The sequence below is a fragment of the Hermetia illucens genome, chromosome 1 (genome assembly GCF_905115235.1).
Source record: "Hermetia illucens chromosome 1, iHerIll2.2.curated.20191125, whole genome shotgun sequence".
Lineage (NCBI taxonomy): Eukaryota > Metazoa > Arthropoda > Insecta > Diptera > Stratiomyidae > Hermetia > Hermetia illucens.
The window spans coordinates 200,443,152-200,457,779 of NC_051849.1; the positions used below are offsets into that span (position 1 = coordinate 200,443,152).

The 14,628-nt window shown below is 47.4% G+C and overlaps 1 protein-coding gene across 1 annotated transcript; it reads left to right on the plus strand.

Annotated features, from left to right (window-relative positions):
- Positions 1 to 7,907: 7,907 nt before the first annotated feature.
- Positions 7,908 to 9,746, plus strand: LOC119658633. Its single transcript, XM_038066156.1, has 5 exons — positions 7,908 to 8,093; positions 8,149 to 8,745; positions 8,803 to 9,068; positions 9,133 to 9,304; positions 9,373 to 9,746. The coding sequence occupies exons 1-5, from the start codon at positions 7,908 to 7,910 to the stop codon at positions 9,487 to 9,489; spliced, it is 1,338 nt and encodes a 445-aa protein (XP_037922084.1). The 3' UTR covers positions 9,490 to 9,746.
- Positions 9,747 to 14,628: the final 4,882 nt, after the last annotated feature.

A 14,628-nucleotide genomic window follows, 5' to 3' on the forward strand; every position in this document is an offset into this window, starting at 1 on the left:
ATTTCTTTTATATATAGTTTACTAACCTTTGACGCCTTTTTTTGGTGGAGAGTAGGGTAGGTGAATGCATCTACGTTCAGAGTGTTGGACTCCCGCAACAGTACGCTATCGGGTTACCAACTAAACACCTTCCTGTTATCAGAAAACTAGCCTGAAACAGTTCCACATATTAGAGAATCCTTTTCACCAACAGAATTGGAGGAAGAGAATTGTTAATTCAGGGAACCCCTTGCCGTTCTGTCCCTCTGCCGGTCGAGTTCAATCTTTTTCGCAATAAAAATGGCCGGAACATAACGCGCAGCACGACTCCAGCTGCCGGTGCTCTTCAGCATCTCTCTGACAATCTTGCATAAAGTTGCTGAATAAAGCCGTCCCACCTTTCCCAAGAGAAAAAGGTCTGTTCAACGTCGTCCGCCACTCCATTTCACAACACACAATCATGAGATTAATGTTCTTCACTGGCAACCACCTCTCTTAAGCTTTCGGCCTCACGGCTTTAGATAGCTTTACTCCACTTGACAAGGAGGACAACGGGGATCACAGGTGATTCTGAGATAGTGCGATAAGCAGACACAACTCGCAAAGCTCTCCGCCCCTGCACTTGAGAAAGGAGTTTATGATCCACCTCCTTGTCAAGAACATCAGTCCATACCTCCGCGCCATAGAACAAAACCGACGGCGTTGTTTCCATAAACAGATGTCTCCTGGTAGATATAGGGCCCCCAACATTCGCCATTAGCCTACTCAAACCGAGACTCCGCTGCAGCCCTATACACTTCTGCTTTAATTTACTGGAAGGAGCTTATCTTCGAGTCAAGCATTAAACCAAGGTATTTAACGACCGATATAGGAAGCAGGGTCGGGATTCTCTTTCTGATCAACACGACTACTTCGGTTTTTCCAGCGCAAAGCTGAAACCATGAGCAGTCATCCATCCGCTTACCCGTCGCATCAATATGCCTGCTTTGCGTCTGTTCAACAGTGCGTCGGACAAGAAGTCTGCATAACCGACCAGGCACGACTCTTCGGGCATATCGTGTCTCAGCAGACTATCGTAGGAAGCGTTCCAGACATTGACATCAACTCGTACAGGATGTCTAGGAAATAATGGTATGCAGGGCTTCCGCAGAGCCCCGATTTTCCGAGTGACAAACTAATAGCCAAGTCCCCACGGGTCCTCATTCACCTCGTTTAGAAAGCTCTGCCAGCCGCGGGCTTTGCTTTTATTTATAGCACTGCGGAGTCTCTTTTTTGCTGATCTATATTGGGCCTTTATGGCGCATGCCTCCTTGTTGGCGTGTAAACTTTGTGCCAAACGGCGGAGTTTATGACACTCCCTCCGTAGGTCGGCATTTTCTGCCGTCCACCAGTACATAGAAGGCTTGTCGCGGCTGGAGCTCCTCCGGGGCATGGAAGCCTCACACGCGGTCGTTACCAAATTCATCACTGAATTTACGACGATGTCAGCTGCGAGGGTACCACCCCCCGGAGCGTCCTCCAGCGCGGCTCTGCCTGCTCCAAGAGCTTCGACGAACTTCCCGATGTTCACCCACGGGACATTCCTCAGGCAGGGGGAGCGTCGCGTTGGTGCTCGCCGGCAAGTAGCGTCAACCATTTCGAACGCTGATCACTTGCCGAGAAGTCTTCTAGGACTTGCCAGCCTTCTACCGATGATGACAGAGATTCCGACGCAAAAGTGATGTTAGGAATGCTTCTTTTACAACCTGGGCGCCAAAACGTTGGCGTGGATCCGGTGTTTAAAATTATGAGCCCGGTTTTCGCCACCATTTCCAAAATCCGTTTCCCTCTGAAGTCTGACTGAGGCATACCCCATTCAAGGGCCCTGGCATTAAAATCACCGCCTACCAGGATTCGTCTCCCCGTGCTCGAAATGGCGCCCTCCAGAGCATCAAGCTGGCGCCGAAATTCCGGCATCGTCCGGTTCGGCGTCTGGTAAACGTTATCCCTAAACACCGAATCCAGACAAACCCTTGGCAAGAACAGGTCATCCCGAGCCCAAATGGCAGCAATGCCCGATAAGTCGAGATGTCATGACGCCGCATCCCTGTTTCGGTATTGCTGACTAATTAGCGCTAGATCAGCATTTAGTTACGCATCGAATTGTGCTAGCAACTGAGCGGTTGCACTCTGGTGCATGTTAATTTGTAAAATGCGGATCATGCCATTCGCGCTCTAACCCTTTCCAATTCTGCCCTGAAGATTGGGCTCGGGACGGTGCCCGCAGTGTGTGCGACGGTCTCACCAGATGCACCACGATCCCTGCAGGGGATGCAACTTTGACTTTCATTGCAGCTCTCCTGGCCGCATCTCCGGCATGCTATCCTCCTGTCCTTGCAAATTGCTGACTGTGTCCATAGTCCAGACACTTGTAGCACTTGGTGGGAACCAGCCGCATTCGTACCGTGCATACTACCCTTCCAATTTTGATTCTTTCGCTGCTAAGGAATTTCTTCACATATTGCTCGGGGACTTCCACCACGGCGAGTTTTTGGCCTCGAGCATTTAGAAAGGTGGTACCTATCCGGGCATTGGTTACCTCAGGAGATTCACGCTTTATCGTCTCCTAAAATTCGACCTTTTCTGTGGGGCAGTCAGTATCCCGGATTTCTAGAGAGCACATGGGCTCTAGGCAGGAAACAAGAGCCTTCTCCCCTAGTAACCCCTTGACCGCTCCGCAGAACGTACTCTTGTAAGTTGTCTTTGGGCCCAGTTCGACGAGAACTCCGCCTCCCCTCGTTTTCCGTATGGAAGACACCTCTGCTCCATTGTCTTCGGGTTTCATCCTGTAGCGAATTTCACTAAGGACTTCCGCAAATGCCTTGCCTTCCGTCGACTTAATTAGCAGAGCCGACGGTCTAGTCCTTCTTCATTTCCTCGTCTTTTCTGCTCAGGGCTTCTGGTTTGCAACCTCCTTCTCTTTGGGCAGACGGATCTCTGGCGGTGTAGTCAGTTGTTTCCTTTTTTCCTTCGTCGCCTTCTTTTTTTGGGCCCTGGAAACTACTTGAGGCAGGTCATCCTCTTTCCGGTTTTTCTCCAATTCGCTTTGCAGTGTGCTATCTGTGGTCCATTTGGCGCAAACAGCGCTCTCAGCGAGGAGTGCGGCTGTTTCTGCTCTCCAATCGTCTTCTGTTGCTCTCCATGTACGCCTCTAGAAGGAAATGCGATCCAATAATTAATCCAATTCCTTCAGCCCGTAGTTGACGCGTTTGCTGACGTTCCTCTGGAGGAACGTTGCCGACCGCATTCGCTTCACCACTCTAGCTAGGACAACGGACTGGACTTGTACCCGGTCTGTATCCGAATCCATCTGCTTAGAACTAATGATTCTGACTGGACTTTTTTTCAGAACATGGGCACTACAGGGTATTGGAGTTACCATCCCCGCACGGTCAGTCGCGCCACTTGATAAGGCTTCCTCTTTATTTGGGCGTCCCGGTGTCATATTGGTTATGTCAGCCCTCGCTGCCTCTTTTGCTGATCACTGCGGTGAACGATGCATTTTTGTGCTGCGCCCAAACGTACTCAGCTCTTCCTCCTTCCATGTTATTTCGTCGATTTTTTCTTGTGTGTGTGTATGTGTTTCTCCATGGAAAATTCACCAGCGCATCGTGTGCAAGGGAGCAGGACGCAATAGTCAAGAACGGGTGTATTCTCGAGGACACTACCGGCTACTACCCAGGATGCAGGTATTCTGCAAGCTAGGGGGTCAGAACTAGTTACTCGGGCACCTCGGGGACGTCACACCCCGTATCGTAGGCAACCAATGGTTGTTGCTGTGATTTCTTCAGGTTCCATGCTTTATGAGACTATGTGCTTGTCTATTTGTTTGGGCCTTCACTCTCTCCTTCGGTGATCTTCTTTCGTTCCCTGTTATGTCCAGTAATGATCGTGTTAGTCTTATTCTGTCACGTTTTGTTATACGTTTTGGTTGCCTACATCGCAGGCAGAGCTCCACAGAGCTCAAGCGTGGAGTCCCGCTGTACAACTCAGGTGCCGTGCCTCTTAGTTGCGACAGAGGTGCTAGTTAGGCCTTGCATCCACTGGTATGAATGCCGAGCCTGCAGTCAGTATAAACCAGTACCGCTGTGCTAGTCATGGCGGGGCTCTGATTGTGGTCCCCAAATCAACCCGTGTCCGAAGAGGACCCCCAGGACTTTCATGTACGTTTTGGTAGTATTGAGTCTGGTCATTTCTAGCATCTTTTCCTATCTGTTGAGAGCCAGATAGTCCTTGTATCGAGTCGGCGTTCGGAATGGATGGACGGACCCGGCAACGACAACAGGTTAACGATTTGCGCATTTTCTCATGGAACGTGCGCTCCCTGTACAGAGATGAAGCGGATGAACAGCTAGCCGATACCCTGTCCCAATATAGTGCTGATATAACTGCGTTACAAGAGATACGATGGACAGGGACCGGTTTCCTGGCGAAGAACCGCTACACTATATATTATAGTGGTCATCCAGTAAACCATGTGCTCGGAGTAGGTTTCTTAGTCAGCCAAAAAATGAAACCTGCTGTTATCGGCTTTGAAAACATAAACGAACGGCTATGCACTCTGCGCTTGCGAGGCAAGTTTAAAAATATAAGCCTCATTAACGTTCACGCCCCTACAGAGGAGACTGCAGAGTCGGAGAAGGATACCTTCTACGAGGGAGTAGAACGAACCCTCGAAGCCTGTCCCAGATATGATATCAAAATCATACTTGGGGATTTTAACAGCCAAGTAGGGAAGGAGCCCATATTCAGGCGATATGTTGGCTCCCATAGCTTACACGAAAAAACAAATGATAACGGACTGCGAGTTATTCAATTAGCAGGGTCACACGAAATGGTTGTTGGAAGTACCTGATTTGCGCGGAAAATGGTCCACAAACATACGTGGGCCTCTCCAGACGAGACCACTTTCAACCAAATTGACCACGTGTTGATCGAACGCCGCCACCTCTCAGCCTTGATGAATGTCAGAACATATAGGGGGCCAATATAGACTCGGATCACTATCTCGTTGGCATAGTGCTCCGAGCTTGAATAACAATACCACCTAGAATCCCCTCTGACAATCAGGCGAGAGTGAACACTGAAGCCATCCACAACACAACCCTCCGCGACACCTATAAGAGGGAAATGGATGCCGCAATAACTGCAGTCAACAGAGGACCTGGACATGAAGCATCAACAAATGATCTGGACAATCACCTGAAGAACGTTATCATGTATACGGCCACAAACATACTTGGCCCCAGCCGCGAAAGGAGTCGGAACGGCTGGTTTGACGATGAATGTAAGCTAGCAACAGAACGGAAGAATGGTGCATACCGAGTAATGTTGCATTCTCAAAGAACGCGGGCACGCGCAGAGACTTATCCCGAACCCCGTCGAGCGGAGAAGCGACTTCACAGACGAAAAAAGGAAGCCTGGGAGAACCAACGAGTCTGTGAACTAGAAAATTACAGTTTTACCAACAAGTCAGCAGGATGACGCCTTATACACCTCGATGCTCATCCTGCCGAGACAAAGAGGGAAATCTGATTTCCGACAGAATGGGCATATTGGAGCGATGGGTTGAGTACTTTGATGAGCTACTGAACAACCAGAACATCGGCGAGTTGGAGGTCCCGCCAACTGAAGACGACGGACAAATGCTGCCACCACCAAGTTTAGGAGAAACAATTGCACATCGGCTAAAAAATCATAAGTCGCCAGGAACCGATGGAATTGGTTAAATATGAAGGCGATCAGTTACACCAAGTGGTTCATCAACTTGTGCTCAAGGTGTGGGACAGCGAATCAATACCTGACGATTGACAACGAGGTATTATCTGTCTCATACATAAAAAGGGAGATATAACACAGTGCAGCAATTATAGAGGTATCACGTTGCTGAGTACCATCTATAAGATATTCTCCACTATCTTGCTTGGCCGGATAGCCCCATATGCCCAGAACATCTGTGGCCGATACCAAAGAGGCTTCACTCCACGCAAATCAGCAACAAATCAGATTTTCTCTCTGCGGCAGGCGATGGAAAAACTGTTGGAATATGGACAACAGTTGCACCATCTGTTCATCGACTTTAAAGCCGCCTATGATAGCATAGCCAGGGTAAAACTGTACACGGCCATGAGAGAATTCGGTATCCCGACGAAATTAATAAGACTGACTAGGCTGACCCTGACCAATGTGCGAGGCCAGATAAAAGCAGCAGGATCACTCTCAAGACCATTCGACATCAAAAACGGTCTAAGACAAGGGGATGCCCTATCATGCGTCCTCTTTAACCTGACCCTCGAGAAAGTGATCCGTGATGCTGATGTAAATGCAAGAGGTACGATCCTCTTCAAGTCCACCCAACTACTGGCCTATGCTGACGATATCGACATCATGGGAAGAACCACCCGAGACGTACAAACTGCCTTCATCCAGATCGAGCAGGCGGCGATTGGCACGAGTCCTCATGTATTCCTCGGAAACTTGGGTTCTTAGCAAGAAAAATTGCGAACTGTTGGCCGCGTTCGAGAGAAGAATCTTCCGAAGAATTTTTGGCCCCCTACATGAGGATGGACGGTTCCGTAGCCTACACAATGACGAAATCTATGAGCGATACCATGACCGTCCGGTTGTCGATAAAATCCGGCTCAATAGCTTACGGTGGGCGGGTCACTTAATCCGTACGGATGAGGATGGTCCCACCCGGAAAGTCTATAAGGGCAATATCTATGGTAGAAAAAGAAGACGAGGCAAACCCTGCCTAAGATGAAGCGATGGCGTAGGTCAGGACACCAAACAGCTTTTAGGGATATCGAATTAATGGATATAGGCTAACCACATTGATCCATCAACAATCTTTGTACATTCTATTAATCAGCTTATCTCGACTACTGGTTGAGATGGGTTTCAGGGATATCTCTTCAGCGTTCAGCTGGGAGTGTATGCTAGGTCTTGGTCTTTCAACCATCCGCAATTTTGGTTTTGGTTTTGACGTTACCATGCTATAATGGAGCAGTCTTTTCCCCATCAGCCGGACTGCTGGCTGTCCATGTCATCAATTGCGCGTGGGTGGCTCAATTCGAGCATAGGGACGGGTCCACGTGAGCTCAACAGGTAGCCACCCTGAGTGAGATGGCGACCCAATTCTGAATTCTCCCTTCCCAACTTTGCCAGGCGCTTGTGTGACGGCCCTCGGCTACTTTCTCATGTTTGTACCTATGCTAGAGTGTTGGTTTTATGGTGTGTTCCGTGTACGAACTGTGCAAAGCATTTTAAGGTGGCCAGATCCGTGTTGTTGCCTAGTGAGGTGTTTTTGGATCTGGTTTTGGGGTATTCCAAATTCTGAGTGTAATTATGCGTTCTTTCCAACGATTAATTATCTGAAATAATAAAAAACTTGTTGTTTCTTTTTTGTTGGTGTGGATATTTATTCTTGCAAATACCGATATTTCGGGAACCACTTGTTCCCTTCATCAGTGCTAGCGTACCGCTAATTCAATTAAAATTTCTTTTGCAATCATAAGTGCTTTACATTTATACGTGTTGGAATTATGAACCAGATTTTAGATCAAATTTAAAGGAAAAGGAATTTGGTTAAAAAAATGTGTGCATTTAAAGAGAATTTGCACTTATGCATGTTGGATTTAAGTGGGCTCCACTGTATTTCTTTTAAGTATCCTAAATACATGATCGCATTCAGCTACAACTTACGATTCAACTTTAATTTACTATTAGATCTCATGTATTAGGTCTTTTATCCCATATAAAATCAAACTTATACAAAGCGGTTAGGGCAACCTGTATAAACCACAACAACTGATTACACTAGAATCCACCTTGTACACAATTGAAAACATTATTGTGAATACCCGAAACCAATGTCTCAACAGCTGACCATGGATTGTCAGATGCAATTTGTCATACACCCCCAAACAAAACAAACTCCAGCCAGGTCCGATGAGAGATTTTCACTAATAATGGCTGCGTGCTTGACAGACTCCCAAAGCGACGCATTGAGCGATTGCCTAACGGACAGCGAACTAGAGGAAGACGACGGCACATCCGAACAATTCGAATTTCCGGTGAGTAATTACGTTCCATTCACTGCTTGCTGTCGCTAACCCATCCCACTTTCAGAATAGCACGACCTGCTGGGTATGCAACGGTTACTACGGGCCCAACTTTGGCGAACCAATATGCGGCACTTGTCACGCATTCCTCTACCCAACAAACCCCAATGAGGAGCAGGAATTTGCTACGGAACTGTCAGACAACGAAGACTCCGGAAACGACGAGCCTCCATTCACGGCGGCGGACAAGGAGCGACAGGAACGCGAGGAGAAAACTGATCACGAACGTGATTTGCCCGCGCTTGAAATTCCAGGACTGCTGAATAATGATCCCTCCGAGGACGACGTGGTCCTGGTCAATGAGCGCTTTCCAATCCGACGACCCAGCCCGGCACCTCCCAGGGAACTTTCTCAATACATGGAGCTTCTCTCGGTTCCGCAAAATTTCGATAAATCAGAAATGAAAATCACTTCGCTTCCCGTCGAGGTGCTAATATCGATTTTCTCATATTTGGACGACATTTCACTGTGGAATGTGAGCGAGGTGTGCCGACAATGGAAGGGAATCCTCGAAATGAACACGACCCAGATCATGTGGCGAAAATATTTGAAGGAGCGCTGGCCACTCTTTCAGAATCTCGTCGAAGTTCCAAATTGGCTTCTGGTAAGATTCCCCACTAATCCCATCAATAGAAATATTATTCTCCATTCCCCGTTTTAGATGTACTCCTCCCTCATGTCTTCGTGCTTCTGCCGGACATGCCTCCTTCAAATGGCACTCAAATCCCCAGAGAGCGGAAGAGAGAACGCCATTCGCATGAATCGTTTGCGGTTCGAGTCACGCTCTTTGAACTACGACGCTTCGGAAGGCATCGAGGCCCTGCCACTGGACAAACACAATTCACATTGGCAAGCGACGATTTTGGGACCCGCGGGCAGTCCCTACGAAGGCGGGAAGTTCTTTCTTTACATTTATTTCCCCGATTCGTAAGTTGCCTTAATTTGAGACGAATAGCTTGGGTGGAATTACCTTGAGAACGTTCTATTTCAGTTATCCGATGCTGCCACCCATTGTTCGCTTCTTAACCAAAATTCTGCATCCAAACGTGTCACGGCACGGAGACGTCGGGATTGATATCATCCAACACAACTGGTCGATTGCGCTGACAGTGTCGAAGTTGCTGCTTTCGGTACAGAGCCTTCTTACGGATCCGTTCACCGAAGTATTTCTCTTCCCTGACAGTCTTCGAATTTTTAATTAAAAATTTTTGTTTTTGTTCTTTTACCGCAGATCTGTATGGAACCCGAACTGGGTGTTATGTACGAGCACGACCGACAACGATATGAAACGCTGGCCCGAAGCTGGACATGGAAATTCGCAATGTTCGAAGTGATACCTCCTCGATAATGACGGGAGACCGATTGAGACTGTTCTTAGTTTGTAATTTTTTAATATTTAGGATAGAATTAAGATTCGTCCTGGAGGCCCTGCAGAGAGGTCCATTGGACTGCAAGTGGTAGGTATCGTCGCAGATATTTGTACACATATCGTTTCATTTGATCGTGAGAAATGATTTCGCTCATTCAGTTCGTAATTTGTGCAAAAAGTCAGGAAGTTTGTGTATCCAATAAATAAGCACTCGCCACTTTTGGAGTAATCTAGAATAGGCGTTTTTTCCCTCAGCAGATTAGTAAAAAAGTTCGAGTTAGTACTAGGTTGCTCCACAAATTACACGATGTGGAATCATAATCGAATTTCAGCCACAAAACTAGGCTCTGCCTTTCGCAAACACCTGCTTTAAACACGGCCACCTTGATAGGGAACTTAGGGGCGGAGTTATGAATGACATCAAAATCGAAAACTGTTATCCCCGATTCTGCTGTCGATCTTCTCAAGTCCCCTCTCAGTTATTGCTTGCTCGTATGCTAATGATAACCAGAACGGTGCATTGCTTACTGACAGCAGATGTCAGGGATCGTCACCGATCCTTAATGGGTCGCTTGGGATGCGAGAGGTGCCCGAACAAGTACTTCTAACCCTCTAGTGGGCATAATACCTGCGTCCTAGGTAGTAGCCTTGAGAAAGTTTCTCGATGAAGAGCGAACTGCTAATGACCGATAAACGCCGGGACACAGTGGAAGCCATCGACGTCGATGGGGTGATTTGAGCCTAGCTCTGCCAAGGTGGTGGTTGTGGCGTGTATCAGGAGACAGCCCCTTTGGGACCCTGACCGGGTAGTGTGCATTGAACCAGTATCAGAAGATCGCGTGTGAGTTCCAGGATCAGCTAAGCATTGGTCGGGCCTCATAGGGGTGTTGTCCCCGAGGGTATACCCGCTCCTTGCACACGATGCGCTGATAAAAACTTAAATGACCAATTAAGAAAATGTAAATGAGGAGATAGTGGGAATGATGCGACGCTCGCACCAACGCGCAGCGAAATACCCGAATAGACGTCGAGATGCGCAAAGAAGAAGGCTCGCAGAGTGGGACGTCTGGGTTGCCGTCCCATGCTGTGTTATTACCGCGGAAAGAAACTGACAAGATTGTATCGAATATAAGCCCAGTGGGAGCGCTGTCGACTATTCTCGCGAAAGCGAAGGTTTCCATGAAATTCGCGGCAGTTGTGAAGCGCATGCAGTCCGCGAACTTCCTCCAGAAAAAAACAGCAAAGGGATGAAAACGAGCTGGAAGAGCTCTTGGACAGAATGTCGTATTACAGGCGGACATGGAGTGTAACAAAAGATGCGCGAAAAGCAGAGACAACCGCGCTCTCCGCTGAGAACACCATCAACTTCAAACGGATTGCAAACTGGGGAGAAAACGAAAGGATGAAGGGGCACCTGAAGAAGACTTTACTCAAGCACTCTCCAGGGTTCAAAAGAAGAAGGGACAAGAGGCAACAGCATGCCACGCCATCAGAAAAACCTTTGCCTAAAATGAAGGCGGACAAAAAGAATGGAACACAAAATGAAAAGGTGGGGAAACGAATGGAGACAGCTCTGCTTATTAAGCCGAAGGAAGGCAAGACCTTTACGGAAATCCTCAGCGAAGACCGTTATAGGATCGAGCCCAAGGATAGCGGAGCGGAAGTGTCTTACATCCGGAAACGAAGGGTGGTGGAGTCCTCATCAAATTAGACACGAGGACAACAGGTAAAGATACGTTCTGTGAAGCAGTCAAAGTGTTACTGAGAAAGAAAGCTTTGGTCCTCTCTCAAAATCCGAGAACTTGTCTATCCCACAGAAAAGAACGAGGTGGAAAAGGCCTTCACGCGCAAATATCCAGATTGGTATCACCTGTGCGAACTCGCGAGGCCAAAAACTCGCTGTGGCGGAAGTTGCGGACGAATACACGAGAATGCGGGAAAATTAGAATTGGGTAATGTGTAGGATACGAATCCGGACCGCCCCATCATCATCATTATCATCAACAGTGCAACAACCGGTACCCGGTTTAGGCCTGCCTTAATAAGGAGCTCCAGACATCCCGGTTTTGCGCCGAGGTCCACCAATTCGATATCCGTAAAAGCTGTCTGGCGTCCTGACCTACGCCATCGCTCCATCTTAGGCAGGGTCTGCCTCGTCTTCTTTTTCTACAATAGATATTGCCCTTATAGACTTTCCGGGCTGGATCATCCTCATCCATACGGATTAAGTGACCCGCCCACCGCAACCTGTTGCGCCGAATTTTGTTCAAAACCTGACGGTAATGGTATCGCTCATAGATTTCTTCGTTATGTAGGCTACGGAATCGTCCATTCTCATGTAGAGGCCAAAAATTCTTCCGAGGATTCTTCTTGACTGCCAACAACCGTGCGCGTTGTAGCTGTTATTGGTTGTGATTTTCGAACCTTGATAGGAGAAATTATCAGCGATCTCAAAGTTGTCGTCTCCTATCTTTATTCTTCCCGTTTGATTAATGCGATTTGATGTTATTGGTTGGTTAGTATTCGGTGTTGACGTTGCCACCATATATTTTGTCTTGCCTTCATTGATTGCGCAATGCTGACCACATTGCCTCATACTGTATTGTAGTGTACCGTTACGGTCTTGAATGAGCTGCTCTACCACACTTCAAGGCCCTGATCCCATATGGATTGTTGCGCCAAAGATTATTATTCTTATTCATTGATTCTCGGGTCGTCCTTCCCATGATGTCGATATTGTCAGCATAGGCCAGTAATTGGGTGGACTTAACGAGGATCGTACCCCTCACATTTACGTCGGCATCGCGGATCACTTTTTCTAGGGCCATAGAACATCCCTTTGTCATAGACCGTTGTTGATGTCGAATGGTCTTGAGAGTAATTCTGCTGCTTTTATTTGGCCTTGCACATTGGTCAGGGTCAGCCTAGTCAGCTTATCAATTTCGTTGGGATACCGAAGTCTCTCATGGCCTTGTACAGTTTTACCCTGGCTATGCTATCATAGGCGGTTTTAAAGTCAATGAATAGACGGTGCAACTGTTGTCCATATTCCAACAGTTTTTCCATCGCTTGCCGCAGAGAGAAAATAACAGTGTATTTATCTTATTTGGGAGAGTCGCTTCGACTACTACGACGTGTTACACTGGAACTGATTTACATTTCATCATAATATAGAGAGTGTGTTTTCATGCTGATGACAACGCTCATGTCGGTCAATCGCTGAAGGTCGGATCGTTACAGTACTCCCCCTAATTCGATTTAAATTTTCTCGAATACACCTTTGTGATGTGAGCCGATCGTGGGTTCAAATCAGCTGATGATGTTGTAGCAAATGAAACTCTTTTGCTAGACTTCGTAATAGGATCGATAGGATTCGAAGAACTTCGCTCCGGTTGGCTTTGCGATGCGGATGATGTGGTGAACGATTCGTTAGGCTTGGAAATCGGAAAGGCTGGCTTGAGTTTGTCTGTCGACATATTAACTAGTCTGCCACTAACGTCAATTCGAAATACGGTTGGCTTGATTTGTTCTACGGTATAAGGTTGGGTAAGCGATCGTTTAACTGAGTCCTTATGCAAAAATACATGAGTACATGTATTCAGTTCCTTGTGAACAAATATTGTTCAATTGTTGCGATGAATAAACGGTTTAGGGTGCAACTGTCTCATTTCTTGCCGAATACGATTGAGGAAAATGCGAGGATCAGTTGCTGAGTCGTCGTCCGTGAACCATTCTCCAGGAATTCTCAGAATGGTTCCGAAAAATAATTCTGCTGGTGAGCTACCGATGTCCTCCTTGATGCAGTTTCGCAATCCAAGCAAAACAGTGGGAAGGATGTCCACCCAATGGTCGCTGTCTTGATGGCACATGATCGCAGCTTTTAATGGCCGAAACCATCGCTCAATAGCACCGTTGCTGGCTGGATAAAATGATGTCGTTCGAATACGCTGATTCAAATTGAGTTCCTTGATCGGTTGTAATCACACTAGGAGCTCCAAAACAGGAAATCCAAGTAGCGTAGAATGCCTATGCAACGCTTTCCGCAGACTAGTCCACCATGGGAATGACTTCGGACCACCGCGTAAACCTGTCTACCAGTGTGAGGCAGTAGCGATAGCCTCGCGACGGTGGAAAAGGTCCAACTATATCCATATATACGTGATGGAAACGATGACTAGGAACGGATAACTCGTGAAGATCGTTCTTAGTATGTCGGACCACTTTGGAACGTTGACAGCGTTCACAAGTGCTAGCCCACTGTTGAATGTCTTTTCCCATGCTAGGCCAGACATACTTCCTGCTAATCGCTTTATGTGTGGCACGACTGCTGGGGTGTGAACCTCTGTGGAAAATGTCGAACACTGGCCTGCGCAATACTGCGGGAACGAAAGGGCGCACGGAAGATGGCGATGTATCGCACACGAGCTGTCTGCCATTTTCGACCTCTATCTTTGGAAGTACAAACCAAGTTGGGCTGTGCGCAATTAATGACTGCAGTTCTTTGTCCTCTTCCTGCGCTGCGATGAGCTCCTCTGTATTAAAGTAAGTAGGGAACGAGATGGGATCAATTCGTGATAACGAATCCGCGACAGTGTTCGTCCTGCCAGTTATGTGAACAATGTCGGCTGAGAACTGTGACACGAAAGATAGGTGTCTAGCTTGCCGTACTGTTGATTTCTCTGATGTTTGTTGAAAAGCGTGGATCGAAGGTTTATGATCAGTTTTAATCTGCAAATTTGGAAGGTGCCAATACATGGCGAAAATGGCGAACACAGCTAACAACTCCCGATTATAAACGCTGTACTTCCGTTCGGCGAATGATAATTTCTTTTAAAAATATGCGAGTGGTAACCACTTATTGTGTTGATGTTGCTATAAAACGGCGCCAACGGCTACATCCGATGCATCAGTGATCAAGGCAAGCGGTCGGTCTGGCTGATAATGCACCAATAGAGTACACTGAGCAAAACTACCTCTGCAGTCCCCGAAGGCCTTACTAGCGATGCGAGTCCAGTTGATTCCTTCCTAATATGAGACGCTGTACGTGTTACTCTGATGAATCAGATCATCATCATCATTATCAACGGCGCAACAACCGGTATCCGATCTAGGCCTTGC

Coding starts and splice junctions, on each gene's coding strand:
- LOC119658633 (XM_038066156.1), top strand. CDS start 7,908: ATGGATTGTCAGATGCAATTTGTCATACACCCCCAAACAAAACAAACT. Junction 8,094..8,148: donor CCGAACAATTCGAATTTCCG/GTGAGTAATTAC, acceptor TCCCACTTTCAG/AATAGCACGACCTGCTGGGT. Junction 8,746..8,802: donor AAGTTCCAAATTGGCTTCTG/GTAAGATTCCCC, acceptor TCCCCGTTTTAG/ATGTACTCCTCCCTCATGTC.